The sequence below is a fragment of the Phoca vitulina genome, unplaced genomic scaffold, assembly GCF_004348235.1.
Source record: "Phoca vitulina isolate PV1807 unplaced genomic scaffold, GSC_HSeal_1.0 scaffold59, whole genome shotgun sequence".
Classification (NCBI taxonomy): Eukaryota; Metazoa; Chordata; class Mammalia; order Carnivora; family Phocidae; genus Phoca; species Phoca vitulina.
The window spans coordinates 6,947,407-6,961,773 of NW_022589762.1; the positions used below are offsets into that span (position 1 = coordinate 6,947,407).

The 14,367-nt window shown below is 48.0% G+C and overlaps 1 protein-coding gene across 1 annotated transcript in view; it reads right to left on the reverse strand.

Annotated features, from left to right (window-relative positions):
- The window catches only part of VWF (von Willebrand factor), a 134,012-nt gene that overhangs the window by 11,957 nt on the left and 107,688 nt on the right, over positions 1–14,367 (reverse strand). Inside the window, exons 39-44 of the mRNA XM_032390769.1 lie at positions 12,029–12,131; positions 11,533–11,607; positions 10,213–10,317; positions 7,838–8,043; positions 5,445–5,594; positions 648–758 (exon numbers count right to left, since the gene is read on the reverse strand). Coding sequence (XP_032246660.1) covers positions 648–758; positions 5,445–5,594; positions 7,838–8,043; positions 10,213–10,317; positions 11,533–11,607; positions 12,029–12,131 — 750 coding nt within the window. The remainder of the gene's footprint in view (positions 1–647; positions 759–5,444; positions 5,595–7,837; positions 8,044–10,212; positions 10,318–11,532; positions 11,608–12,028; positions 12,132–14,367) is intronic.

Consider the following 14,367-nt stretch of genomic DNA (forward strand, 5'->3'; position numbering starts at 1 on the left):
CATCCTGGGCACTAGCTGTGAGCTGAGCTCAGAGGCTCTAGGGCACTCTGACCGAGAAACGGCAGCGTGGGCTGACACAGAAGTGATGTGGAAGGCGAACTCCACCCATTTCCTAGCCAGGTGCTTCTTCCCACTTACTCCTACAGGGAAATAGCAAGAGACTAGGGATGCTGGCGTCTGGCCCCCACAGCCCAGCAATCTGTCCCCAGGGCGTCCAGGCCTGTGGATGAGTGGCCCGACCCAGGGCAGGGCAGTACTCAGAACCTGTGGAGCTTTGGGGCAGTGGTGGGCCTACCACACCTGCAGGATGGTGAGGCTGTCCCATAACAAGCACTCAGGGGAAGCAGACCTCAGATTCACAGGTGAACAGGACACAAATCCCCCCGGAGTTCACAGGACTCTTAGGGAAGGAACCGGGCCTCTCCCCAAATCCACCAAATGGGAAATCTGAGGCAATCTCAACTGTCCCTATAAAGGGCCAAGTAACCCCAAGGAACATCTGGATAATACCATAGCCAGATGCAATTCCCTGTGGGGATACCAAAGGGTGGGGGATGAAATCAAAGCCAGCCCTGGATCACAGGGTGGCCAACAAAGCTGGTCAAGTCACTACCCTCCTTCCTACCCAGCCTGGGCCCCAGACCTACATTCTTCCAGTGAGACTGGGAGTCCCCCCGTGGTGAACCAATGACCACCTCACAGGCAGATGGCAGACACCTTCCACAGCACTCGCCTTCGTGGATGACGTAAGTGAAGCCCTGGAAAAACACAAAAGACAGAGATTAGGACAGCCCAGGAGCAAAGACACGGGTGTTCTTATCTACCCTGTATGTGTCCTGAGCCTTGGGGATTTGCAGGCCAGTTGGAGTGAACATTTTCATCTCTGTCTTCCACCAGCCTCAGGATCATGCTCAGAAGTGGTTAGGAGGAGTCAACCCCTGAGTTGCTAAGCTAGGTCTTACACCAGCTGAAGAGACATAACCCTGCCCTCTGAAAGCTTCCAGTCTCAGACCAGGATCCAGTCCGTGGGAGTATTAAAGACAGCCCAGAACTCACTCAGCAGCAGCTAGCTGGCTTGATCTTTATCATGGCCAAATCTAGGGCCCCTTATTGACTGGGGAAGAACAGTCAGGATGCCTGGGATCTAGTCTCTACTCTTACAAGGATAACCACCTATACAAGATGAGCACCTTGACCTCTCACCAACATGCAGAGTTGGGTTTCCCCTGGTCACTGCTTGATATTACCTAGTGGTTTACGGGCACAGTAAGATAAGAAAGTACACAGATTGGTCTTTTCCAGAAAGTCTGTCAGGGAGACCATGGTCCTACAGGTAGGCCAGCCTATCTTGCCTCTTGGAGGTCCTCTCATCTGGCCAAAGCATTAGGGACTTGTTCTGAAATCCTCCACGGAAACTCTGAAGCAATATACAAAGAACAGGCAAAACAATGCTATGTGTGTTTGTCCCAGGAGCCATGGAAAGAGAACCCAGGACTGTGCTTCATCTTGGAGCTCTGTCCTTGAGAGAGAAGGAATGACTGCAGCTGTTCAGGATGGGTGTGGATGCCAAGCCTGCTCTGCTCCACAAGCACACTCATGAGCAGGGCCGAGTCAGGAGATGCACACAACACTGGTGCCTCTCCCTGGGGGGAATGCAAGCACTCCAGAGAATTGGCTCAACCTCACACCATCTGCATGGGACCTACTTACATCCCCACCTGCGTCACAACAGTGCCCACTGAGCTGTCCCCAGTCTTTTATCAGCTGAGATTCTAATCGTTTGTTGTGCATCTATGACGTACTAGGTACTTTGGAGGAGCCAACAAATTAGGATGGTACAATCTAGACACCTTCCACTACAAGCAGAATGTACAAAGTGCCATAAAAGAAACAAAGCCTCAGGGGAGCACAGAAGAGAGTCGTTAATCCCTTTAGGGACCTAGAGTCACTCTTGTGTGCCTCTCTCAGAGTGCTGAGTCACCTGGATTCGCATAATCTTTCTGTTTGCTGCTGCCCCATCCCACCCCCCCATCATGGGCAAACATGTTGTCCATATGTTGGCTAACTCCAGACCAGAGGCCTTGTTCTCAAAACCACACCAACTTCTCACATTTGGGTACTCCTAGCCATACCGCCAAATTTCTTGGCTGCCATCTTTCTAAGATTCCCTCCACGCCTCCAACAGCCACATCTTCTTGCTATGCAACCAGGGTTCATCCTATATGTCATCTCTCCTTCTTTTCCCATACTCCTCCAAATCCTCTAGCTTACATCTGCTCAAAAATCTACATCTCACACCTTCTCCTTACTCTTCTCCATCCTGTCTTCACTGGTTCCCCATTTAAGAATGGAACTAAGCAGAGGCGCCTGGGTGGTGCAGTCGCTTGAGCGTCCGACTCTTGGTTTTGGCTCAGGTCATGATCATGGGATCGAGTTCAGTGAGGAGACTGCTTGGAATTTTCTCTCCCTCTCCCTCTGCCCCTCCCACTCCTGCTCTCTCCCTCTCAAGTAAATAAATAAATCTTTACCAAAGGAAAAAAAAAAAAAAAGAATGGAACTAAGTCCATCTGATATCCACCTAATCTGAAGACAGATGCCCTGAGAATAAATCCCTAATGTATCTAGCAGCACAATCCTTGCAGCACAGTTGCCATAGCTGACATAGAGGTGGGAGGCATAGAGCTCTGGTCCCTTGTCTCTTGGCTGCATCACACCAGCCCTTGCAATGCTGGTGTTGCCAGTATACTAGCCCATTGGAATGGGCCCTGGGCCAGGAGTCAGGACACTCCCATGGCTACTGGCTTCCAGTGAGCTGTAGAACTACGGGCAACTTCATTCCCTGTGCTAATCCTCTGCTTCCTATCTGGCAAGTGGAAAGAGCAGCCCTGCCTCTTCTTCCTTCTGGAAGAGAATCATAAGGATAAATAAAATACAATGCATGATATTCAGTCCCTCAGAACAGTTCCCAAGGTTCCATGATTTAGTCTGATTCTGGAATCTAAGGGTAGGGAATCAAGCAGTCATAAGCCTTCAAAGAAAAGCTCTTCCAAGATTTATTCAAAGGAATGGGAATTCCTCTTGCTGTCAACATGGAAGGAAGGCCATATGCATGTAGGCCCACCTACAAAATTCCATGGGAACCCTGCAATGCCCCTTGCTAGCTTTACATTTTTCTGACATGAAGAGCTGAGAACTACGGAGGTGAGTGGGGAAAGTCTATTTCTGCAGACTTTGGCTTCAGAAAAGAAAAATCAGAGGCAATGGTAATGGTATTCTTTTTTTTTTTTTTTTGGTAATGCTGTCCTGGGTTTGCTTGTTGTCACAACCTAGACAGCAAATGAATTCAGGTAAGTGAGCCCAAATGTCTCTGGAGTTGGACTGGAGCTGAGACTACCCTCCTTGAAGAATGAAGTCATCTCAATTCCCTGAAGCTCCCACCTCAACACATCGCACAGTCTCCCACAACCCCTCAGCTTGAACTAAACCACAAGGCTGCCTTCTCCCCAGAAGGTGTAAACATTCAGTCTCTAAGATAGACATGTCTCTAAGACAATCCCCTCGAGCAATTACACAGTCGCAAGATCTAGACATGGGGCCACCTCCACCCACTCCCCTGAGCTCTGTACCCATCTTCTTTGTGAAATTGCCTCCAGCACCACAGCCTTTAGATAGCCGGCTGTATACCACATGACCTGCACCCTCCCTAACAGTTGACTGGACCAGAGTGGGCACTGCACAGAGGACCCAATCCCTAGGCTGAGCTGAGCCCATCAATTTTCTTCCTGAGAAGTTACTCTATGGAACACAAAGATTGAGTAAGTCAGATTAGCCAGGGCTGAACCCTAGGTCTGCAAAGCTGTGTTGAGTTGAAGCCAGATTCCATAAAGCCACGTGCAAAGGAAATCTATGAGAAAGCAAAACTTCCCCCCAGAGGCAGTCAGCCTGCAGATGGGCAGAGAGAAGCAGAGACAGGGGCTCATGGGACAAATGAAGAGAAATGTTGTATGACTGCAGTGCCCACTCACATCTCCTGCATTTCATTTCTGAGATTCCCTGTCTTTTCCATAAATCTCCTTTTAATATTAGCTAGCTTGAGTGGAGTCCGTTCTTTGCAATCAAAACTCCCTACTGATACACAAAATATATTGGGTGCTGGGGCACCTGGGTGGCTCAGTTAGTTAAGCGTCTGACTGTTGCTTTTGGCTCAGGTCATGATCTCAGGGTTGTGAGATCAAGCCCCAAGTTGGGCTCCATGCTGAGCGTGGAGTCGGCTTGAGATTCCCCCTCTCCCTCTCCGATTGCCCCTCTGTTGCCTCGCACTTTCTCTCTCAAATAAATAAAATCTTAAAATTATATATATACATACACACACTGGGTGCTGGTTTTATAAAAATGACCTCTAAGTAGCACTCTCTTGCTTGATAGCAAGTTATTTCCATCACCTTCCATGGCCTGTGGGAGGGGATGGAGACCGATAGGTTTCCAAAACTCAGTGTCCCCAGTGGACACACCTGGATACCACCGCATCATCCTCTCCCAAGGGTGCCTTGCAACTCCACTCCTCCTCAGTACTAGCAAGACAGGTAGAGAGCAGATGAACTGAGTAGACCCTCCGACTTCAGGATTCGCACTCAGGCCCTCCCTTCCATCATCAAACCACCCACTTCCAACCCAGCATCAAGAGCATTAGCTCCACTGCTGTTATGAAGACAAGCACAAGACGTATGTCCTTGTCTGCCCCGGCTACTCCTCTCTTACCATCATCATCTCCTGATACCATTGAAGGGATAATAATAATAGCACCAGAATTTGATCCACAATTTTCCTGGCACACCATTGCTCCCTTCTTTCTAGGGTCTCATCAGTCTGAAATGTGCAAGAATAGAGTGCCCCAGAGCACACAGGAGCCTTAGGGGGCAAGCCACCACCAGAAGAATTAAAAACTGAATTGGGGCAGCAGGGATCATGTTTCCTGTCCTGCAAATTATAAACGTGGTCTGAAAAATCACCAATCCATAGACACACTGTAGGACATTGAAACTGGGGGGAAACCTCAGAAAAATCAGAATGTGTGTCTGTTCTAGGGGCAGGCTGAAGTGATGTCTGAAGGGGAAGACATGGGAAAAAATCAGGTCCTCCTTTGTAGGCATTAAATCCAATTTCTACTCAAACCAACTCCATAGCCCTCTGGACTCAAGACCATACAACAGACATGGCCATTAGCCAAGGACGGACTCACAGAAGGACGGACTCACAGAAGGATGGCATAACAATCCTCAAACCTTCTTTTCACTCAGCCCCAGCCCCAGCCCCCTCCTTCTCCTCACCTCTGGCCTGGAACCAGAAGTTACTAAAGAGGCTTTCTTGCCCCTTCCTGGGACTGCCCTCCCCCACCTCCTGCCCAGACTGCTCCAGGCAGTGCCCAGCCCCTCTGCGCCCCTTACCGACCGGCAGTTGTCCTCACAGGGCTTCTGGGAGCACTGGGCCACACGCAGGCCCATCACAGAGTCCTCCAAGTCAGTGCAGGTGCACACGTCACAGCCCTCCTCCCAGAACTGGCCCACAGGGTAGATAGTGCCTCGGTGGACACACACCTGCAGACACAAGGTTATGGTGAGTGAACTCATTCTGTTCATTTCAACAAGAGGTTAAGAAGCACCTACTGTGTGTTGGAAGCTGCTGTAGGTGCTGAGAATACAGCAGTATGTAAAACCAACGTGGTCTCTGCCCACCTGGAGGGATGTTTATGAAGGTTTTGCCCTCTGCCCTTCCCTGCCCACCAGCCTTAGAGAGCCATCGCCGGTGTACGCTAGTGGCCCCTAGGGAGTCCTTCTTGGACCACAGGCTCAGAAATGACTCACTTGGCTGCCTTAAGCCAGTTTCATCACTGCCTTAGCTGCGTTTAACTCCCTCCCGTGTCACACAGGAAACTGTTCCCTAATCCTCACACCCAGTGTAGTCCTTGGACTTAGCACCCATCCACACGTAGCCCTCTGTCGCATTAGGAGTGGGCTGAAGGTGAGCAGGGGCTATGAACGGGCACTCCCCTGAGGCCCGAAGATGACAAGGAGCATAACAAGGAAAAAATCTGGGGCACAGAGAATGGGATACGTTTGAGAGACAAGGGATCCTACTTGGAAAAACTATAGGCTACAGAAGGGATATGGGAAATGAAGTTACAAAGGTTGATTGGGATCAGAGTATGTAAAGCCAGGTTGAACATAACACTCAGAATTTATTCTGTAGGAATGAGGCACTGTTTGATCAGGACACTTAATGACAGTTTTGACGTAATCCCAAATCTGCCCTCTGAAGCTATGAACAGGTCTCCACCCTCATTCACACACATCACAGCAGTACAAGTATTTATAAGCCATTATCCTTTACCTGCTCGGTCTCCCAGCTGCTATATAAGGAACTTATGGAATGAGACCCCTTGTTCTTCTATTAAGAAGCCTGCTAGAAAATGTTACCACCCACAATCTCACTTCCAGGAACCTATCTCAAAAGATACATTGCCCAAAATACAAAATGACAGATGTACAAAGCTATTTGTTACAACATTATTAGTAACTATGTTATTATGCCATAGTACCTTTCACATAACAAAATAGTAAATCAAAAAGGAAGTAAAAGCAAGCCCTAAAAATGGAAGACAAACTGAAATATCTGATTAACTAGGTATCAAAGCAGTGGCAAGATCACACAAGGAAAATAATTATTTCAAATAACTTTAAAACCCAGGATTTTGACCATATATCCCTAATGGGTTATATTTCTAGGCTAAATAAAGAACTGCAAAGAAATCTTAAACCTCTCTCAATTGTTTTAAAATTGTTAGCAATAATATTGGCATTGTTATTTTTGAGACTATTCTAGGCATCTTGTAATATAAAGCAAAAAACTATGTCAATTATGTTAGGAAGCCAGTATTTGCAACTTAGAAGAGAAGTGGTAGAAGTATAAATCAAAGAAGTTAAGTAAAACCTTACATGTATTTTGAATCTGAAATCACTGTGAATGCATGAGTTTTATCCTCTTTAAAAATGCATTTCCAAGCTCTAATCACCAAAAAGGTCTGAAGGCAATGACAGCCCATAAGCAGCAAGCATCCAGGGAAAGAGAACCATGGCTTCTCCCTAGCATTCACTCCAGGGCTCATTGTCAATAATCCAGCAGCTGCCAAGTGTGCCCAGGTCTTCCTGCTGCAGTTCTGGCTCATGATAGTTCATCTTGGTGCATTCCTCCCCCATAAGACCGCTACTTGCATTTACCAGCTATACCATCCCTTGTCTTTACTGTATTCCATTTATAAACAATTATCTTCTATATACTAGCAAGATCATAAGTCATCTGCATCTTACATTTCTCCCATAACACCTAACAAAGCACCAGCTCTGCTAGAACATAATTGTTGCTCAGTAAATATTGGATGGATGGATGGATGGATGGATTGAAGAAAGGATGGATGGATAGATGGACAGGCACATGGATGAATTGATAGCAATTAACAAGTGAATAGAGTAAACTATTAACTAATAATTCATGCAATCATATTAGTTCCTTAGCTAACCTACAAAATAAGCTCTTTAATGGTGGAGACCGTGTCTTATAGTTTGCTTGTAAACTTAGCACCTAGCCATGCTGAGAACATGGTAGGTTCTCTCTAAATACCTCCCGAGCTAATTAAATGTCCATTTAGGCTGTGATGGAATGCTGACTGCTCACCCACCATTAAAGCATTCGGTTTGGGCAGGAGGGGAAGTTTAGGTAGGCAAATAGTTCACGAGGAGCCAATGTTTGGCCATCTTCCCAGCCAGAACGAAGCAGCCCCTACCTTGTCAGGGAAGCAGGTTGTCGTGGTGCAGCCACAGTCGTTGGTGATGGCCGAGGTCAGGTACCCCAGAGGGCAGCTCACCGTGGAGTTCACACAGTTGCAGGCACACTCGTACTCATCACAGCATTGGGTCTTCCGAAGGGTTGGTGTCCGGTGCGGGGGGCAAGAGGGCGGGGACTCCCTTCTGCACTCGTCCTTCCTGCAGGCTGAGGGGCAGCACAAGGTGATGCCCCCATCCTGCCATGCTGGGAGGTGCGTTCAGCCAGGGTTCATAAGTATTCAGCCTTGATATAAGATCCCAGGAAACTCCAGACCCAGACTATTAAATCAGAAATGCCCGTGAGCCCAGCTTGGGGGCTATGGGATTTTTCAATCATACCAAAAAGCAGTTAGTCTGCAGGAAAAATAGGAACATTAATCAAAAGGAGAAATGTGAAGTTAGGAATTCTAATGGAGGAGAAGTGAAGGCTGCTTGGGTCTCCAGTCTATGAAGAAGAAGGGTCCTTCCAGCTATGGAATCTTGGAGACAGCAGACATAGAGTCTCTAAGACCCAGACAAGCCCAGGCACACCATGCGCTGGCAAGCATTCTTACAGGCTGGGAGCTTCTGGGACCCCTGCGCCAGCTGGGTACCTAGAACAATGTCCTGTAGTTTTAGATCCTCCAACAATGTTGAACGAAAGCATGCTAGCAACCCTGTCAAACCCACAGTGTCATTTTATTTTTTTTTCAAAGATTTTATTTAATTATTTGAGAAAGAGTGAGAGAGCGAGCATGAGAGCATGGTGGGAGACAGAGGGAGAAGCAGACCCCTCGATGAGCAGGGAGCCCGACGCGGGGCTTGATCCCGGGACCCTGGGATCATGACCTGAGCCAAAGGCAGATGCTCAACCAACTGAGCCACCCAGGCGCCCCGCCAGTGTCATTTTATAAAGGCCAGTCCCCTCCCTGTGTCCTTTGCCTGGTCCCAACTTCCTTCAAATACAATGAGGCCTCCTCTTACCCTCTAGGTCTTACTTCTAGGAGCTCAAGTGAGACTCTAGATCAACAGGACAGGAACTCCACTTGACATAAAGTGGGTACTCTCAAAGGCTACATATGGAATTGTATTCCTTGCCATGTCTCACTTTAGCCCAGCCTTATGCTATTTGGTGATTCAATAGATACACAAAGGGGGAGAAAACTGACAGATTTGTTTGGGAATAAGATCTAGTGATGAGAACAAACCAAAGGAACATTCCCTCCCCTCAATGGTGTGTGGGAGGATGGGAGTTAGTAAAGGTTGGATCTGGAGGCTTCTCCATCTCAGGCCCAACTGTCTCTTAATGCAGCTCAAAAGGGAGGTGCCACTCTGGAAAACAGTACGGAGGTTCCTCAAAAAGTTGAAAATAGAGCTACCGTATGATCCAGCAATTGCACTACTGGGTATTTACCCCAAAGATACAAAAGTAGGGATCCGAAAGGGTACGTGCACCCCGATGTTTATAGCAGCAATGTCCACAATAGCCAAACTGTGGAAAGAGCCAAGATGTCCATCAACAGATGAATGGATAAAGAAGATGTGCTATATATATACAATGGAATATTATGCAGCCATCTAAAGGAATGAGATCTTGCCATTTGCAACAACGTGGATAGAACTGGAGGGTATTATGCTGAGTGAAATAAGTCAAACAGAGAAAGACATGTATCATATGACCTCACTGATATGAGGAATTCTTAATCTCAGGAAACAAACTGAGGGTTGCTGGAGTGGGGGGTGGGGTGGGAGGGATGGTATGGCTGGGTGATAGACATTGGGGAGGGTATGTGCTATGGTGAGTGCTGTGAATTGTGCAAGACTGTTGAATCTCAGATCTGTACCTCTGAAACAAATAATGCAATATATGTTAAGAAAAAAAAAAGAAGAAGAAGATAGCAGGAGGGGAAGAATGAAGGGGGTAAATCAGAGGGGGAGATGAACCATGAGAGACGATGGACTCTGAAAAACAAACTGAGGGTTCTAGAGGGGAGGGGGGTGGGAGGATGGGTTAGCCTGGTGATGGGTATTAAAGAGGGCACGCTCTGCATGGAGCACTGGGCGTTATGCACAAACAATGAATCATGGAACACTACATCTAAAACTAATGATGTAATGTATGGGGATTAACATAACAATAAAAAAATTTTTAAAAAATGGGAGGTGCATATAGCTATGCCCACATCCAGAATGCCACAGCAGCACGTGGCTAGGAAGGGTCAACCCAGGTGTGATCTGACCCCCTCTGTTCCAGATGTACCCAAAGCCCAGATTTCAATGAACTAGAATACAGGACACCCTCCCAGGCCAGGAGACAGAGGCCATGCTACTCCTTCGTCATCCACAGAGGCCTTACCACAGGTGAAGTTGGGTCTGCACTCGCCGGGATTGGTCAGGGTCATCTGGAGGCCATCTTCACAGGGAGGAGCCGGGGGCAGGTCACAGCTCAGCAGGTCACACACTGAGGCCAGGAAAGAGAGACGCCCTCTCAGAGGTCAGCAAGGTCACTACTGTGGCACCCTACACTCCTATTCCTGCAGACTTCTACTGTGTTAGGTGCATGATGAAGATGAGATGGAGCTGGAGATGGAGGGAGAGAAGGGGAGAAGTGATAGGTACAGAGAGAGACAGACAGACAGACAGATCCGAGTCATATGATAAGCTCATGTTGATTACTCTTGTCACTGCTGGGACTTCCAGATCTCAGCGAAGCCAAGTCACCCGAACCCTCTGGGAGCTCAGTCTCGTCTTCTGCAAGGTGGGGAAGGCTACCTTCCAGGGTCAGTCTCAAGATGTCATGAAATAACGGAGGCAAAGTGTCTGGCACATCGTAGAAGCTTAATCACATCTATAAAATGAGGGGCTTGAACTATAGGATGCCCCAGTTCTCTCTACCGTTAACATTCTGAGACCTGTTTTCCACAAGTTTGTCTCAAACCACATCTCCCTCCACGCAGGACTTCCATTTATGCCTTATAAATTCCATCAGCATAAATAAATTTCTCAGATGATTTCATTCTTTTTTAGACCCCTAGACTGTCCCTTGATCTATTTGCTCTCCCTCAAAGATTTGCATCACTACAAATTTGACACGCCTGTGCTTTATGTCCTCATCCGTCCAATTAATAAACACGTTGGACAGGACAGCGACGGGGCACTGGAGATTTCCTGTCATGTTAACCATAATTCCATCAGCTCTGGATTCATCTCATTACACTATTTACTCAGCCCATTACTCACCGTGGAGTTTGCAAGCCTGTAATGAAACCCTTTGATGAATCACTTGCTGAAATCAAGGTGCCCTGTGTGTGGCCTTCTCTACAGCTGGTATCCTCAGGATTTTATTGAAAAAGGCACATGGGTTACTTTGGCATGACTTTTTCTTCAGTAAATCTCTGCACTGCCCCCCACCAGAGATTACCCCATTCTTTTTTTTAATGCTTTCAAACCTTACATTTAATAATTCACTGCAGAATTTTCCTAGGAAGCAAATCCTACATTCCAGAGCATACTCTTGCCATTTTTTTTTTTTGAAAAGCCAGTCAGCTCTTACCCCCCTCCTTTGGCGCACCCTCTGCCTTAGCCCACATGCGCCTTGTAGCACCTGCCGCATGGGTCACCTGGGGCTGGGGCCAGGGTCTGGGCCCTGGAGAGTCGCCCAGGGTGGGACACATACCACACTCATACTCCGGGCAGCACTGCTCTGCGTTCTGGTGGAGACGGGCCACTTCACACGGGCCACACGTGGGAGCTGAGGGAGAAGGCCACAAAAGTCAGAGAAATCAATGATGCTGCAGCCTGCAGCCTTCGAAATGTTGCAGAAAACCAGCACCGGCCCTTCATAGGAGGCCCACCAGGCATCGGGCCAAGGGGCCTCTGACAAATGAGTCTTCCCAGTGTGTCCTGGTGACCCCCTCAAATGTGCCCTCCAGGGGACTCTGAGACTGATGGCCAAGGTGGGGATGGGGTGTGGGGGGCAGGATTAACCTCTGAGAGTGTCTACTCCAGGTACAAAAAAGGGTACCCTGAGCCCAGCGAGGGAAGGAAGGGTAGGGCAGGAGGGGTGGAGGAAACAGACGTTTGTATCTGGCCCAGCAGGTATGCAGACGGGGTGGCCAGGGCCTCAAGGGACTCCTTCCTCCTCCAGGAGCAGCAGGGAGCCGGGCGCTCACCTCTGGCCGTGGGGCAGGGCTGTGACGTACAATTGACCTTCCGCCCACTGAGGCACATGCAGATCTGGCAGGGCCGGTGAGCTGGGACCCAGGTTTCCAGGAACTGAAGGGAAACGAGTTTCAGAGAGGGCCCAGGACACTGGGGGCACAAAGCCTCAGAGGTCGTGGAAGTCAGCCCCCTCGCCCCCCAGCTTGTTCTCCCCTCAGAGGGCAGTGCCTGAGCCACGCCTCCATGACAGCCGCACAGATGAACACGGGCTGGAAGGCAGTGTTAGGCTCTGAGAGGAAAAGAGCTGGAGAAGCACCAGGGGCGCTAAAACGAAGCAAGGCAAAAAGGTGAGCAGTCCCGTGCCACACAGCTGGCCATTTCCCAAGCCAAAGCTGGGGTGTAGCTTGAGAAACAGATTCCATTTATTCCTGGAATTGACAAGATATGGATGGGGCAGGAAGAGTTGAGGGGAGGACAGCGAGACTCTCAAACTCGTCACACTGTTGGTACTGGGAGTGATGGGAGACTAGAGGGCAGATGACAGGTTCGAGCAGCTTTCCCAGAGTTGCAGACAGCCCCACTGTAGGAGGGCTGTGAAGTCAGGGAGACCTGAACTCCAATGTGGGGCTTCACTCCCCGGGCCTGTTTCCTCACCTGCAAAGGGAGGGCACCCGGGCCCGCCTCAGTGGTGCAGACTGTGACCAGCACAGACGGGACCGCCAAGCCAGGACCAGGAATCCCTCTACACTCAGTCAGCAAGTCAAATTCAGAGTTAAAATTAAATTCACGTCTCAATTGCCCACCCCTGAGAAAGGGGAGCTCTCTTTGGCTGTTGGTGGGAATGCAAACTGGTACAGCCACTCTGGAAAACAGTATGGAGGTTCCTCAAAACGTTGAAAATAAAGCTACCCTAAGACCCAGCAATTGCACTACTGGGTATTTACCCCAAAGATACAAATGTAGTGATCTGAAGGGGCACCTGCACCCCAATGTTTATAGCAGCAATGTCCACAATAGCCAAACTATGGAAAGAGCCCAGATGTCCATTGACAGATGAATGGATAAAGAAGATGTGGTATATATATATATATATATACACACACACACAAAGGATTACTACTCAGCCATCAGAAAAAAAATGAAATCTTGCCATTTGCAACGACGTGGATGGACCTAGAGGGTATTATGCTAAGCGAAATAAGTCAGTCAGAGAAAGACAATTATCATATCATCTCACTCCATGTGGAATTTAAGAAACAAAACAGAGGATCATAGGGGAAGAGAGGAAAAAATAAAACAAGACAAAACCAGAGAGGGAGACAAACCATAAGAGACGTTTAATCATAGGAAACAAACTGAGGGTTGCTGGAGGGGCAGTGGGTGGGGGGATGGGGTAACTGGGTGATGGACATTAAGGAGGGCACGTAATGTAATGAGCACTGATGAATCACTGACCTGTACCTCTGAAACTAATAATACATTATATGTTAATTAATTGAATTTAAATAAAAATAAATAAAATAAATTGCCTGCCCCTGAATAAACACATTCTTTTGCAGTAGCTCAAAAGCTAAAAAATTCCCAGGTCAAGAAGGTCTTATTTATTCCGTCTGTTTCCATGGTCAACAATCAGTCATCTGAGAAGGAAGATCAGAGGTCTCCAAGGAGAACACCCTTCCCCCAAGCTGCAGTCCTTCTCCAGGATCAAACTCTCTGACCTCGATACCTTCCCCTCACTCAGTATATAATACCAGCCAATGTCTGAAGAACATATGCTATGTACCACTGTTCTATGGGGTTTTTTTTTAAGATTTTATTTATTTGAAAGAGAGAGAAAGAGTGTGTGTGTGTGAGCTGATGGGGAGGGGCAGAGGGAGAGGGAGAAGCAGACTCCCCACTGAGCAGGGAGTCCTGACTCGGGGCTCAGTCCCAGGATCCGGAGATCGTGACCTGAGCTGAAGGCAGCCGCTAACAGATTGCACCACGCACACACCCCTATTCTATGGGTTTTATATAAATGACTCATTTAATCCACACTGCAGCCCCCTGGCAAGGACATGTGTGTTACCCCCTTGTCAAATGAGAAAGCTAAGGCCCCTGCTTAGGGTCACACTACCACAGCAGCAGAGCTATGATATGAACCCACACGCCATCTTTTTGATACCATGCTCTACTGCTTCCCAGCAATAACTAGCATTAAATATGTTCAAGATACCTTTCTAAGGGCTTTACATTTATTCACTTTATACTCCTTACAATAACCGTATCAGGGAAGTACTGTCATTATCTACACGTACAAATGATGCATGGAGACACAGACAAGGAACGTGACCAGGAGGTGCATCCCGGG